This window comes from Oryx dammah, unplaced genomic scaffold, assembly GCF_014754425.2.
Source record: "Oryx dammah isolate SB20612 unplaced genomic scaffold, SCBI_Odam_1.1 HiC_scaffold_11, whole genome shotgun sequence".
Lineage (NCBI taxonomy): Eukaryota > Metazoa > Chordata > Mammalia > Artiodactyla > Bovidae > Oryx > Oryx dammah.
The window spans coordinates 47,345,209-47,360,929 of NW_024070195.1; the positions used below are offsets into that span (position 1 = coordinate 47,345,209).

The window sequence follows — 15,721 nt, forward strand, 5'->3', positions numbered from 1 at the left end:
TAACACCCAAAAAAGATGTCCTTTTCATTATAGGGGACTGGAATGCAAAAGTAGGAAGTCAAGAAACACCTGGAGTAACAGGCAAATTTGGCCTTGGAATGCGGAATGAAGCAGGGCAAACACTAACAGAGCTTTGCCAAGAAAATGGACTGGTCAGAGCAAACACCCTCTTCCAACAACACAAGAGAAGACTCTACACATGGACATCACCAGATGGCCAACACCAAAATCAAATTGATTATATTCTTTGCAGACAAAGATGGAGAAGCTCTATACAGTCAACAAAAACAAGACCAGGAGCTGGCTGTGGCTCAGATCATGAACTCGTTATTGCCAAATTCAGACTTAAATTGAACAAAGTAGAGAAAACCGCTAGACCATTCAGGTATAACCTAAATCAAATCCCTTATGATTCTACAGTGAAAGTGACAAATAGATTTAAGGGCCTAGATCTGATAGATAGAGTGCCTGATGAACTATGGAATGAGGTTCGTGACATTGTACAGGAGACAGGGATCAAGACCATCCCCATGTAAAAGAAATGCAAAAAAAGCAAATGGCTGTCTGGGGAGGCCTTACAAATAGCTGTGAAAGAAGAGAAGCGAAAAGCAAAAGAGAAAAGGAAAGATATAAGCATTTGAATGCAGAGTTCCAAAGAATAGCAAGAAGAGATAAGAAAGCCTTCTTCAGCGATCAATGCAAAGAAATGGAGGAAAAGAACAGAATGGGAAAGACTACAGATCTCTTCAAGAAAATTAGAGATACCAAGGGAACATTTCATGCAAAGATGGGCTCAATAAAGGACAGAAATGATATGGACCTAACGGAAGAAGAAGATATTAAGAAGTGGCAGGAATACGCAGAAGAACTGTACAAAAAAGAGCTTCACAACCCGGATAATCACTCTATGGTGTGATCACTCACCTAGAGCCAGACATCCTGGAATGCGAAGTCAAGTGTGCCTTAGGAAGCAACACTACGAACAAAGCTAGTGGAGGTGACGGAATTCTAGTTGAGCTATTTCAAATCCTGGAAGATGATGCTCTGAAAGTGTTGCACTCAATATGCCAGCAAATTTGGACAACTCAGCAGTGGCCACAGGACTGGAAAAGGTCAGTTTTCATTCCAATCCCAAAGAAAGGCAATGCCAAAGAATGCTCAAACTACCACACAATTGCACTCATCTCACACACCAGTAAAGTAATGCTCAAAATTCACCAAGCCAGGCTTCACCAGTACGTGATCCGTGAACTTCCTGATGTTCAAGCTGGTTTTAGAAAAGGCAGAGGAACCAGAGATCAAATTGCCAACATCTACTGGATCATTGAAAAAGCAAGAGAGTTCCAGAAAAACATCTATTTCTGCTTTATTGACTATGCCAAAGTCTTTGACTGTGTGGATCACAATAAACTGTGGAAAATTCTGAGAGGGATGGGAATTCCAGACCACCTAACCTGCCTCTTGAGAAATCTGTATGCAGGCCAGGAAGCAGCAGTTAGAACTGGACATGGAACAACAGACTGGTTCCAAATAGGAAAAGGAGTACGTCAAGGCTGTCACCCTGCTTATTTAACTTCTATGCAGAGTACATCATGAGAAACGCTGGACTGGAAGAAACACAAGCTGGAATCAAGATTGCCAGGAGAAATATCAATAACCTCAGATATGCAGATGACACCACCCTTATGGCAGAAAGTGAAGAAGAACTAAAGAGCCTCTTGATGAAAGTAAAAGAGGAGAGTGAAAAAGTTGGATTAAAGTTAAACATTCAGAAAACAAAGATCATGGCATCCAGTCCCATCACTTCATGGCAAATAGATGGGGAAACAGTGGGAATAGTATCAGATTTTATTTTGGGGGGCTCCAAAATCACTGCAGATGGTGACTGCAGCCATGAAATTAAAAGACGCTTACTTCTTGGAAGGAAAGTTATGACCAACCTAGATAGCATATTCAAAAGCAGAGACATTACTTTGCCAACAAAGGTCCGTCTAGTCAAGGCTATGATTTTTCTAGTGGTCATGTATGGATGTGAGAGTTGGACTGTGAAGAAAGCTGAGTGCCGAAGAATTGATGCTTTTGAACTGTGTTGTTGGAGAAGACTCTTGAGAGTCCCTTGCACTGCAAGGAGATCCAACCAGTCCATCCTCAAGGAGATCAGTCCTGGGTGTTAATTGGTATGACTGATGCTGAAGCTGAAACTCCAATACTTTGGCCCCCTCATGCAAAGAGTTGACTCATTGGAAAAGACTCTGATGCTGGGAGGGATTGGGGGCAGGAGGAGAAGGGGACGACAGAGGATGAGATGGCTGGATGGCACCACCGACTCAATGGACATGAGTTTGGGTGAATTCCAGGAGTTGGTGATGGACAGGGAGGCCTGGCATGCTGCAATTCACAGGGTGGCAAAGAGTCGGACACGACTGAGCGCCTGAACTGAACTGAATCAACTAGACCATCTCTGAAGACAATGTCTTTTCAGATCTTTGATCCACCACTGTCCATGATAATTTTAAAGGCACAAGTGGCTATCTAAAGTTTTTCTGGAAAAGGAAGACTAAAGAAAATAATTTAGAAAATAAAAAATAGGGACTTCCCAAGTGAACCAGTGGTTAAAAATCTGCCTTGTAATGTGGGGGACGGAGGTCAACCCTGGTTGAAGAACAAAGATCCCACATGCGCCAGAGCAACTAAGCCTGTCCAACACAACTACTGAGCCCAAGTACCACAACTACTGAGCCCAAGTACTGCAACTAGAGGGTTCATGTGCCACAGAAAAAAATCCCATCTGCTGCAACTAAGCCAGAATAATACATAAATATTTTTTAAATAATAATAAAAATTTTCTAATTTTTAAAATTTCTATAAGCTCTCTTTGCCTGGAACTTAAAGAATTTAAACTTTTTAAGACAAGAGATGATGCTGAGTACAAGATGAACAGAATGGCAACAGGCCTTGCTGCCATTAAAATACTGATGTCAAAAAGAATTGTCAGGTAGCAGAATGTGCTTATTTTTCCCCAAGCATGAATCCCTTCACCAAGCTCATCTTGGTTTCATGAGCTGCTTGAGAAATTAAACTTTATCTATATCAGCACCATTCATTTATATAGACCACCTACCCTGCAGGCTCCTGGGGACCAATTATTCTTACACTTGCTGACAGTAAATTTATAATAAATGAAATATTTGGTAGGGTCCTGTATAGGGGTAGCAATGAGCAAAGACTCAGTAAGCTGAATGGATATTAGTCCACAAATTCCTTCTGAAGCAGTCAGCAGAAGAAATTTGACTTTATTTATTCAATGCATTCTCTAGAACTCCAAAGAGGAAAAGGAAACAAACATTTCCTTTAGGAGCTCTGTGTCTGCCAATTAATTAAGCCAAAGGAAGGTGTGAGCTGTAAGTAAGCCTTCCCTACAAAGGGCAGTGTCCTGAGGTTATGCAAATAAAGCTACAGGGGGCTGCACACAAGGAAAGGAGAGGAAAAGGCAAGAGCACCTTAGTCCCCAAGCAGGAAAGGGAGAGAGAAACATCCTACATTCTCAGTGAGATCACGGAGGTCTGGTTAGTCTTTGCTACACAGCAGTGAGCTCCCAATTACAAAGATGACCTAAAATCCTGTTAATATTAACTTAAAATAAAAACTATGCAATGTTCCAAAACATCTTGCACCCTCATAATGACCTAAGCTGCAAAGAAAAGAACTGTAAATTTCCCCAAAACCTGAAAACAAGATCCAACAAGAGACAGAAGAAGAGAGTGAGCTCAAGGAAATGTTCTGGTAGGAGAGGACCGGGCTGGGAGGGGAAACCTGCCTGCCTGGGAAATCCTTTCCAGGTTCTACCTGAGACGCCTTTTCTGGGTCAAATACACACATCTTTCAGTGAAAGTCAAGAGCTCTGGACCCACTTCTGCCTAAGGCATCTGTAATTTTCTTCCTTTCCTTCTTTTTTTTTTTTTTTGGTATATTCAAGGGTTTGTTTTCCTGTGTCACTGAAAACAAAAGATGTATTCAGATATGTGTGCTGTTTTAAACTGCATTTTCTCTGCCCCTACTCCCCACCTCTGCTAACCACCTCTCTGCTCTCTGCATCTATAATTCTGAGAAAGGTGTTGAAGTTAAAGGAACCTCCACCCTCTTCCCGACCTCTTGGCTACGGAGGCCCCCCCCTCCAACTCAGACCTCCGTTCTCTCCTCCATCAGTATTCACTTCCTGGGCCATCCGACCCAGTCTCATGGCTTTGATAGCATCCATGTATTGATACTAATGACTCTATGAAGTCCAAACCCTAGGAAATCTAGGAGATATTTCAGACTTAACATATCCAAGCTGGAAATTTGATTTCTACTCCTCAACCCAAAACAGCTTCTTCCCCAGTATTTGTCTTTCAGAAATCAAGACCACCAGTCATCTGTGCTAAGCCTGCCTGTCCTCCAACCTGAGTCAAAAGTACCAAGCTAAAAACATGGAAACAACCCAAGTGTCCATCAACAGATGAATGGATAAAGAAGTGGTGGTACATATATACAATGGAATACTGCTCAGTCATAAAACAGAATGAAATAACACCATTTGCAGTAACATGAATGGACCCAGGGATGATCATAGTAAGTAAAGTAACTAAGAAAGAGAAAGACAAATATCATCATATCACCTATATGTGCAATCTAAAATATGACACAATACGATACAAATGAGCTTATCTACAAAACAGAAGCCAAGACGCAGACTCGGAGACATAAAGAACAGACTTGTGGCTGCCAAACAGGGGAGGGTGCTGGAGAGGTGGACAGGGAGTCTGGGATTAGCAGATGCAGACTATTACATACAAGATGGACGAACAACAAGGTCCTGTAACACTGGGAACCATATTCAACATGAGGGGATGAAACGGAATGAAAAAGAATATGAAAAGAATGCATACATGTAAATGTACATATATGTACATATGAACAAATGATTCACGGATGTTGGCAACTTGATCTCTGGTTCCTCTGCCTTTTCTAAATCCAGCTTGAACATCTGGAAGGTCATGGTTCATGTACTGTTGAAGCCTGGCTGGGAGAATTTAAAGTATTACTTTGCTAGCGTGTGAGATGAGTGCAATTGTGCGGTAGTTTGAGCATTCTTTGGCATTGCCTTTCTTTGGGATTGGAATGAAAACTGACCTTTTCCAGTCCTGTGGCCACTGCTGAGTTGTCCAAATTTGCTGGCATATTGAGTGCAGCACTTTCACAGCATCATCTTCCAGGATTTGAAATAGCTCAAATGGAATTCCGTCACCTCCACTAGCTTTGTTCGTAGTGTTGCTTCCTAAGGCCCACTTGACTGCACATTCCAGGATGTCTGGCTCTAGGTGAGTGATCACACCATCGTGATTATCTGGGTCATGAAGATCTTTTTTGTACAGTTCTTCCTTGTATTCTTGCCACTTCTTCTTAATATCTTCTGCTTCTGTTAGGTCCATACTGTTTCTGTCCTTTACTGTGACCCCCTTTGCAAGAAATGTTTCCCTTGGTGTCTCTAATTTTCTTGAAGAGATCTCTAGTCTTTCCCATTCTATTGTTTTCCTCTATTTCTTGGCACTGATCACTGAGGAAGGCTTTCTTATCTCTCCTTGCTCTTCTTTAGAACTCTGCATTCAAATGGGTATATCTTTCCTTTTCTCCTTTGCCTTTAGTTTCTCTTCTTTTCTCAGCTATTTGTAAGACCCACTCAGACAGCCATTTTGTCTTTTTGCATTTCTTTTTCTTGGGGATGGTCTTGATCACTGCCTCCTGTACGATGTGACAAACCTCTGTCCACAGTTCTTCAGGCAGTCTGTCTATCAGATCTATGCCCTTGACTTTGGCCTCAGGCCAAACAACAGGGAGGGAACACAGCCCATCTCAGAAAATTAGATTAAAGATTTACTGAGCATGGTGTCACCCAGTCATAACAAGACCCAGGTTCCCCCACAGTCAGCTTCTCTCATCAGGAAGCTTCCATAAGCCTCTTACGCTTATCCCTCAGAGGGCAGAGAGAATGAAAACCACAATCACAGAAAATTAATCAAATTGATCACATGGACCACAGCCTTGTCTAACTCAATGAAACTATGAACCATGTCATGTAGGGCCCCAAGATGAACGGGTCATGGTGGAGAGGCCTGACAGCATGTGGTCCACTGGAAAAGGGAATGGCAAACCACTTCAGTATTCTTGCCTTGAGAACCCCATGAACAGTAGGAAAAGGCAAACAGATAGGACACTGAAAGAGGAACTCCCCAGGTCTGTAGGTACCCACTGTGCTACTGGAGAAGAGTAAAGAAATAACTCCAGAAAGAATGAAGAGACGGAGCCAAAGCGAAACAACACCCAGTTGTAGATGTGACTGGTGAAGGAAGTAAAGTCCGATGCTGTAAAGAGCAATACTGCATAGGAACCTGGAATGTTAGGTCCATGAATCCAGGTAAATTGGAAGAGGTCAAACAGGAGATGGCAAGAGTGAACATGGACATTCTAGGAATCAGTGAACTAAAATGGACCGGAATGGCTGAATTTAACTCAGATGACCATTTTATCACTACTGTGGGCAACCTTAGAAGAAATGGAATAGTCCTCATAGTCAAATGCAGTACTTGGGTGCAATCTCAAAAATGACAGAATGATCTCTGTTCATTTCCGAGGCAAACCATTCAATATCACAGTAATCAAAGTCTATGCCCCAACCAGTAATGCTGAAGAAGCTGAAATTGAATGGTTCTATGAAGACCTACAAGATCTTCTAGAACTAACACCCAAAAAAGATGTCCTTTTCATCACAGGGGACTAGAATGCAAATGTAGGAAGTCAAGAAATACGTGGAGTAACAGACAAGTTAGGCCTTGGAGTACAGAATGAAGCAGGGCAAAGGCTAACAGAGTTTTGTTAAGAAAATGCACTGGTCATAGCAAACACCGTCTTCTAACAACACAAGAGAAGACTCCACACATGGACATCACTAGATGGTCAACACTGAAAAGATTGATTATACTTTCTGCAGCCAAAGATGGAGAAGCTCTATACAGTCAGCAAAACAAGACCAAGAGCTGAGTGTGACTCAGATCCTGAACTCCTTATTGCCAAATTCAGACTTAAATTGAAGAAAGTAGGGAAAACCACTAGACCATTCAGGTATGACCTAAATCAAATCCCTTATGATTATACAGTGAAAGTGACAAATAGATCAAAGGATTACATCTGATAGACAGAGTGCCTGAAGAACTATGGATGGTGGTTCATGACACTGTACAGGAGGCAGGGATCAAGACCATCCCCAAGAAAAAGAAATGCAAAAAGACAAAATGGCTGTCTGAGGAGGCTTTACAAATAGCTGAGAAAAGAAGAGAAACTAAAGGCAAAGGAGAAAAGGAAAGATATACCCATTTGAATGCAGAGTTCCAAACAATAGCAAGGAGAGATAAGAAAGCCTTCCTCAGTGATCAGTGCCAAGAAATAGAGGAAAACAATAGAATGGGAAAGACTAGAGATCTCTTCAAGAAAATTAAAGATACCAGGGAAACATTTCTTGCAAAGGGGGGCACAGTAAAGGACAGAAATGGTATGGACCTAACGGAAGCAGAAGATATTAAGAAGAAGTGGCAAGAATACACAGAAGAACTGTACAAAAAAGATCTTCATGACCTGGATAATCACGATGGTGTGATCACTCACCTAGAGCCAGACATCCTGGAATGTGCAGTCAAGTGGGCCTTAGGAAGCAACACTACGAACAAAGCTAGTGGAGGTGATGGAATTCCAGTTGAGCTATTTCAAATCCTGGAAGATGATGCTGTGAAAGTGCTGCACTCAATATGCCAGCAAATTTGGACAACTCAGCAGTGGCCACAGGACTGGAAAAGGTCAGTTTTCATTCCAATCCCAAAGAAAGGCAATGCCAAAGAATGCCTAAACTACCACACAATTACACTCATCTCACATGCTAGTAAGGTAATTTTCAAAATTCTCCAAGCCAGGCTTCAGCAATACATGAACCGTGAACTTCTAGATGTTCAAGCTGGATTTAGAAAAGGCAGAGGAACCAGAGATCAAATTGCCAACATCTGCTGGATCATAGAAAAAACAAGAGAGTTCCAGAAAAACATCTATTTCTGCTTTATTGACTATGCCAAAGCCTTTGACTGTGTGGATCTCGACAAACTGTGGAAAATTCTTCAAGAGATGGGAATACCAAACCACCTGACCTTCCTCCTGAGAAATCTGTATGCAAGTCAAGAACAGTTAGAACTGTACATGGAACAACAGAGTGGTTCCAAATAGGGAAAAGAATACATCAAGGCTGTATACTGTCACCCTGCTTAATTAGCTTATATGCAGAGTACATCATGAGAAACACTGGGCTGGAGGAAGCATAAGCTGGAATCAAGATTGCTGGGAGAAATATCAATAACCTCAGATATGCAGATGACACCACCCTTATGGCAGAAAGTGAAGAGGAACTAAAAAGCCTCTTGATGAAAGTGAAAGAGGAGAGTGAAAAAGTTGGCTTAAAACTCAACATTCAGAAAACTCAGATCATGGCATCCAGTCCCATCACTTCATGGCAAATAGATGGGGAAACAATGGAAACAGTGACAGACTTTATTTTGGGGGCTCCAAAATCACTGCAGATGGTGACTGCAGCCATGAAATTAAAAGACACTTGCTCCTTGGAAGAAAACCTATGACAAACCTCAGTTCAGTTCAGTTCAGTCGCTCAGTCATGTCCGACCCTTTGCGACCCCATGAGTTGCAGCACGCCAGGCCTCCCTGTCCATCACCAACTCCCGGAGTTCACTCAGACTCACGTCCATCGAGTCAGTGATGCCATCCAGCCATCTCATCCTCTGTCATCCCCTTCTCCTCTAGATAGCATATTAAAAAGCAGAGACATTACTCTGCCAACAAAGGTCCATCTAGTCAAAGCTATCTATGGTTTTTCCAGTAGTCATGTATGGATGTGAGAGTTGGACTATAAAGATAGCTGAGTCCCGAAAAATTGATGTTTTTGAACTGTGGTGTTGGAAAAGACTCTTGAGAGTCCCTTGGACTGCAAGGAGATCCAATCAAAAGGAAATCAGTCCTGAATATTCATTGGAAGGAGTAATGCTAAAGCTGAAACTCCAATACTTTGGCCACCTGATGCAAAGAACTGACTCACTGCAAAAGACCCTGATGCTGGGAATGATTGAAGGTGGGAGGAGAAGGGGATCACAGAGGATTAGATGGTTGGATGGCATCACAGACTCAATGGACATCAGTTTGAGTAAACTCCAGTAGTTGGTGATGGACAGGGAGGCCTGGCGTGCAGCAGTCCATGGGGTCGCAAAGAGTCGGACAGGACTGAGCAACTGAACTGAACTAAGATACTGGTGACCTCCTTCCAAAGGTCCCATGCACGCAGTGCCGCACTCAGTGCTCTGCCCCTGCAGCAGGCCACCTCCAGCCCACGGCTCTGCTGGAGACCCCTGTGCACTCACAGGCAAGTCTGGGTCAGTCTCCTGCCGGTCACTGCTCCTTTCTCCTGGGTCCTGGGGTGCACAAGGTTTTGTTTGTGCCCTCCAAGAGTCTGTGTCCCAGTCCTGAGTATGTTCGGGCATACATGTGAATCACCTTACTGTACCTACGAATCAAGTACATATGAATCACCTTACTGTAAAGCAGAAATTAACACAACACTGAATCAACATACTTCAATAACCTTTTTTAAAAAGTACCAAGCTTGATTATCCAGTTAGTCAGGACAGGGGCCCCAGAGTGAAGGACAGAAGCCTTGGTTTTGCCAGCAGGAGGAGTGGGTGACTGCTTAGTCGGTGCCTGGAGGCGCTGGTGGTTTTTACTCAGAGTCCTTCACCGCCACTGAAAAAGAGTCAGAGGCTCTGAGTCAAGGAAATGCCTGCGATGAGGTTGAAACGTGCATATGCATAGAACTGGGATCCGTAAAGCATAATAGGGTCAGAGTCAGGGCACCTGGTTATCTGTGGTTGCTCTCAAGTTCTGATCCCCGCTGTTTGTTCTATGTTAAGAGGCTCACGTGAGGGCAGAAACACTCCTGCTGCCTCCCCGGTCCTCTGCCCGGGAGGCCAGGCTCACCGAGAAGCGCAGCCAGAAGGAGGTTCAGGGCTGCTCCGTGCTGCTCAACGCCATTTAAAAATGGGTATTGATGGATACAAAAGTTAAAAAACATCTACACATGTAGGAAAACTGAGACTTAACGTGATGAAACTATGACCCATCCATGAGGATGAATTTCTAGCCCCAGAAATGGGATCGTCTGAACCTCTGTATTCCACGTGCTCTGGTAGGAACTCCCGGGCTTACGCCTTCGTTCTGTCATCCCCCAGGCGAATGACCTTAACAAGCTTCCTCCTCTGGAAAGTGAGCGCCTGCGCCAGAGAACGACTGGGAAGGTAAAAGGCGGAAAGCAGGGATGCACAGAGCCACGTGCTCCCAGGGCGAGAGGGAGCGAGTGTGCGGTGACGCGGCACCCACCCCGGGGACGGTGGGATGGGGATGTTTCAGCTCTAGGAGTCAGAGCTCAAAAGGCTCTGCAAAGTCAAAATACTAGAGAAGCAAGGGAGATCTGGATCTAGTTATCTTTTCTGCTTCAAGGTGGTAAAAATTCCTAAATGTTCCAGCAACATGTCTTCGTGTACAGGATAAGTCCAAAGACCCAAGAGAGAAAATCAGGATAGATGTTTGGCTTACTCACTCTTAGAATCATCTCATTTCCCCAAAAGAGCGGGGGAAAAAAATCACATTATTAACTTCATTTATATTAGTGATCTCTGTTACAAATTCTCAGAGCCACAGTGGAGTATAAAGGCTACCCACAGAACAAGTAAACAGGTCGGAGCCACTAAGACGCTGAAATATAATGCACTGCCCGCAGCTCGGGTGCTTCCTGGCTGAAACTGCACCATCATGTTTTCTGAGTCACCTCCTGACAGCAACATCCGTCGTCAGTCCTGTAGACTCCTGGGCCTGTTGCTCACTCAGACTCCCGCCAGAAAGCCCTGCAGTGCTTCCCGTAAAGTCACTCACACAATCCCGAGTCGGCACAGCTGATGTACTTTATTCCACCTCCAGGCCCCCATCAGAGCTGCCCTCAGGGCACCGCAGTAACACTGAGTCCTGAGCCACTGCCCACGGCCAGCCCCCCTGTGCCCACTGGAGAAAAGGCAGGCTCGGGGCTCCGGGAGAAGAGGCGGCGCCCAGCGGCCCACGGGCTGGACCCAACCCCGCCCAGAGGGGTATCAAAGGCTGGCGCTCAGGTCCCGTACAGCATGCAAAGAAATGTCAGCAAGGCTGTGCTACCAGCTCCGACAAACTTCAGTCTCCAGAATGACCCCGGGGAGACGCACACGGATGGAGGAGGTGAGCTTCACCTGTGCAGAGAAAGCTCCTGCAACGTCCTTCTCACTTGCTTACAACAGGACAGCCCCCAGCGCCCCTTCCTGCCCTCCAACCCCACTGCCTCCCAATGAATCCTGCTGAAGAGGGCAAAGGCCACCCGCAGCGTCCCCACCGGAAGTCACCACCAGATGGCAGCACAGAGCGACCGGCAAAGCCCACGTTCAGGTCTCAAACACCAGGCGCCAGACCCCTGGGACCACTGCCGGCTGGGCCCTGCCCTGTGGCCCTCGGGCCTACCCTGCTCCAGTTTGGTTCCTGATGAGAGCTCACCTCCTCCAGGGCCTCCATGACGCACAGAAGATGCAGTTTAAATGCAGGTATCATGGCCCCCTCTCTATTTCCAGCTTTATCCTGTACATTTCTCATAAACCTCCACATCCAGCCAGATGGGTCTCAGCACCATCCCAGACCTGACCTCTGCTGCCTGTCCGATTCCTACGTGTACTTAAGTCCAACTCAGTCCTGTCTCTTGAAGCAGTTGCTCCCTGACCACCCCATTTGGGAGATAAAAGGAAAACAAAACCCTCTCTGTTGTCCAGATCCTATAGGGCGTATGCTGTATCCTGTGTGCACATCACTTATCTGTTTATTCAGTAGAATGCATCAGGTGCCGTTTACCAGGAGACATTCTAGATCGGATGATTCGGCCCCCAGGGAAGACAAGGCCTGGGAGCAAAGAAAATGAAGGTATCACTACGTTCTGAGTGTTGATGCCAAGCAGGCCATCACCTCCACACGTCAGTTCATCCTCACCCATCAGGGAGGCCACTGTTGCTGTGACGACTCCACAATAAGAAAGCTGGGTCTCCAGGAGTTGGACAGCTGGGTAAAGATGATCACGTGTGTTCTTTGCCCTCCAGGGTCCCTGTCTGCCCCCCACACTGCTCATCCCTGCCCTGCCTTGTCCTCGGGCGCTGAGCTCTGAGATCCGCATCACTCACACCCCCTGCCCTCTGGCATCCTGCTGGGTCGGGTCATGGAAAAGCGGCGCACCTGTCCCCCTGCCGCCCCCGCCCTCATCCTGACTCAGCAGGCTCTGGCAGGCTGCAGCCCTCAGCCACGGCTCCTGGAAGCCAGCCTTCCCACTGGGACCCAGCAAGACGACTGCCTGCTGCCGCCCCTGCAGGCCAGGAGTGGTGAGTAAGCAGTAGACAGGCTCCACAGGAAGCTGGCTGGACCATCGCAGCCCGACTCACACTTCTGGGCAGGCCTCACATGAACCTCTTAGTGTGAAAACTGCTTCCTGCCAGGTCATGGAGTGGAAGGCAAACGTGCGTCTGTCTTTCTCACCTGAGTAACTGCTCTGCTCAACATCTGGGCAAAGCACCTCACTCTCATGGGAAGGATCAGAAAAGACTTTCCTGAGCAGGTCGCCTGATGACGAGTCAGTGGTCAAGGTGGACTGGAAGTCACCAGGCAAACAGAGCAAGGTGAGGTGATCCAGGACAGACTCACCAGGTGTGGGGACCACGTCCGACCACCCATGGCAGTCGGGCACAGGGGTCAGGGGAGAGTAAAGGCACAGTAATGCCGACTTACTTCTCCATCCACGTGGGAAAATCGAAAGACAAAACTTAGCTAGATTCAGAGCAGGAAAACCAAGCAGGAGAGCCCTACCTTCAACAGGGTCTCATCGCAGAAGACAAGCCCCACTGCTTAGCATAAGATGCCCTCTAACACCCAGCCAGACCCTGGTCTCATCTCCCAGCATCACTGAGCTGCCCCGAGCCTGCACACCATCGGGCATCCTGTCTTCTGTGTTTGCCCTCCTCATCAGAGATGCTGCCCTCCTCATCAGGGACGCTGCCCTCCTCATCAGGGACGCTTCCCACCTGCTCGACTCCCCTCTCAGGACATCTCAGGCATCTGCTTCTCTGCACACACATCTGGTTCTGCACAACGTTCCCTCTTGCTGGCGCACGGTCCAAGGCAGCACTTCGCTAACGCGGACCCGCCCTGCTTATTTGTGAGCATCTGTCCATCGACAGGGCCAGGAGGCCCAGGAAGCAGGAGGGCAGCAGCTTGCAGAGAGGTGCTGGGGCTCCAAAGCCCACAGCCCAGACCCAAACCCTGGCACTGCCCCAGCCCCTGGGCAAGTTATGATCCTCTCTGGGGCTCTATTTCATCATCCAGAAAACAGGGATAACACTAGCCTCCACCTCAGAGGCTTGTTAAGTGAGTCACGTAGAACAATGCCTGGGCCACAAATAAGCCGTCAGTAATGTTAGTTGTTAATATATGTCTGTGTATCCCTTATTTCCTGTGTAGAAAAGCTTTTGTTGATTGGATGAGTTTCCCTATCTCATTTTGCTCCATGTAGACACCAAATTCTGCTTAGCCTTTGCTTTATTTAAGCATAAAAGGAAAACTCTCTAAATATGTGTTTATCTTACAGGTAGTTAAACAGGACCTTTTCTGTAAAGGAATTCAGCTTCTTGCCACTGTCGCTGGCCTGGGAGCAAACTCCACATACATTTGCTACACGGTCACCCCACTGAATGAACAGCAGGGCTGTTTTCACAACTCACAGGGACATGTCATCACATCAGATCTTGCCGGCTCCCCTCGGGTGACCAGAGTCACGACAACCATGGGCCCCCACAACACAGAAGTGACCCACAGGAAAACCTGTCTCAACGCTGAAGCAAGGCAAGGGTACTGAAGTCATGAAATACTCTCTACAAGTTTTCTAAAATGTCAGCTTCTAAGCCCCAAATTCTTAACTGTTACAAGCCTGGCAACACGTCCCTGGGTGAGAGCCCCAACCGAGACAGAAAATCAGAGCACGTGGAACAGCAAGCTCAGGAGGTGAGGAGGGGAGACCGGCTTCCAGGTGCGCCCCACGCTTCCCAGGTAACTGTCCAGGTGACTCCCCAGCTAACTGTCCAGTCTGGCTGATGGAGACCCAGGGTACTCCCTAGAAAAGGAGAGCATGGCCCCGTGGGAGCAACAGAAAGGCCACCCCAGAGGACGCAGCACCCCAGCATCGCCCCAAGAAGAGCTGCAGAGGAGGGGTCAGCCCTCCGCCCAGGCCTCCCAACTCCGATGCCACTTTGTGGAGGCCCCTGGTCCCCGGCCCAGCCCTCACCATGGCCAGGCCTCGGCGGGGGCGCCCTGTGGCCCCATCCGGGCTGTGGACCCCGCGCTCAGGGTCAGGATTCTCGTTTTCTCCCGCCAGCGACCAGCACTTCCCGGGAAACCACACTCCACACCGACACAGCTGAGCTCAGCGCCGCTGGCCGGATGATCAGAGACCTGAACGCTTCAGGTCGACCGGACCACGTGTGAGGACTAAGGACCGCTCCGGGCGGCACCGCAGCTGACCCTCCCGGCACGCCCGGCCCCACTCACCGGTCTGCGGGCAGCGGCGCCCTGCACGCTCTGGTAGAACTCGGGCGGGACGCGCGCGCCCCTGCGGAGCCGCCGCCGCCGCGCCGCGCCGTCCTGCTCGCTCAGCGCCGGGGCCTCCGCGGCGGGCTTCGCGTCCTCCAGCCGGGCGGCCGCGGCGGCGCGTCTGCGGAGGTGCCGGGGGCTGGATCGGAATCCCTGAGCAGGAGACACAAGCGGACACACGCAGGTTGGTGCCGGTCGGCTGCGCTGCTCCCTGCGGCTCGCGGTGCAGGCGGCGCCAAAGCCACCAGCCCCGCAGAGGCCGTCTACCCACCCACAGGGAGCCCGACGCGGGGCAAGACCCGGGTTCCGGGCCCAGAGTTACTCTACATTGAGAGACGCTTTTAATAAACAACAGAGTCCTACCGAAAAAAGCGCAGGGAACGATACTCAATATCCTGTGATAAACAATCACGGAAAAGAATATGAAAAAGAATAGATGTATGTACAACTGAGTCACTTTGCTGTGCAGCAGAAATTAATACATTATAAATCGACTACACTTCAATACATTAAAAAAAAAAACTTTTTAACCCAGAAATTCCAGTTTTTAAAAAAAGAGTAGGCAGACACACTGCTTTACTTCTGTGTACACAGTCAGACTAAGTGTGAAGAAGGGGGCTCCGTGATGATGGGGAGGGTCAGGACCCAGTAGTACCCCGGAAAAGGGCCCTCTGCCTCCCTTCAGGAAGGAAGGCCAGGAATCCAAGGCATCACCAAGCAACACCTTAAAGTGAAGACCTAAAACTAACTGGACGAAGGATGGTGTAGTGTGGCTTTGGAGGTCAGATGGGCCAGGGTGCAAACGCTGCTCATTATAGCTACACGTTTATTAAATATCAATGACCTAACTTTTCTAGTCTAACAAATGGGTAACATTCTCCTCGAAGGT

The 15,721-nt window shown here is 47.4% G+C and overlaps 1 protein-coding gene across 3 annotated transcripts in view; it reads right to left on the reverse strand.

The window, feature by feature from the left end:
* Positions 1-15,721, reverse strand: part of DST (dystonin) — a 514,228-nt gene that overhangs the window by 445,089 nt on the left and 53,418 nt on the right. For all 3 annotated transcript variants that reach the window (XM_040249211.1, XM_040249210.1, XM_040249209.1), the window contains exon 3: positions 14,791-14,985. In XM_040249211.1, coding sequence (XP_040105145.1) covers positions 14,791-14,985 — 195 coding nt within the window. The remainder of the gene's footprint in view (positions 1-14,790; positions 14,986-15,721) is intronic.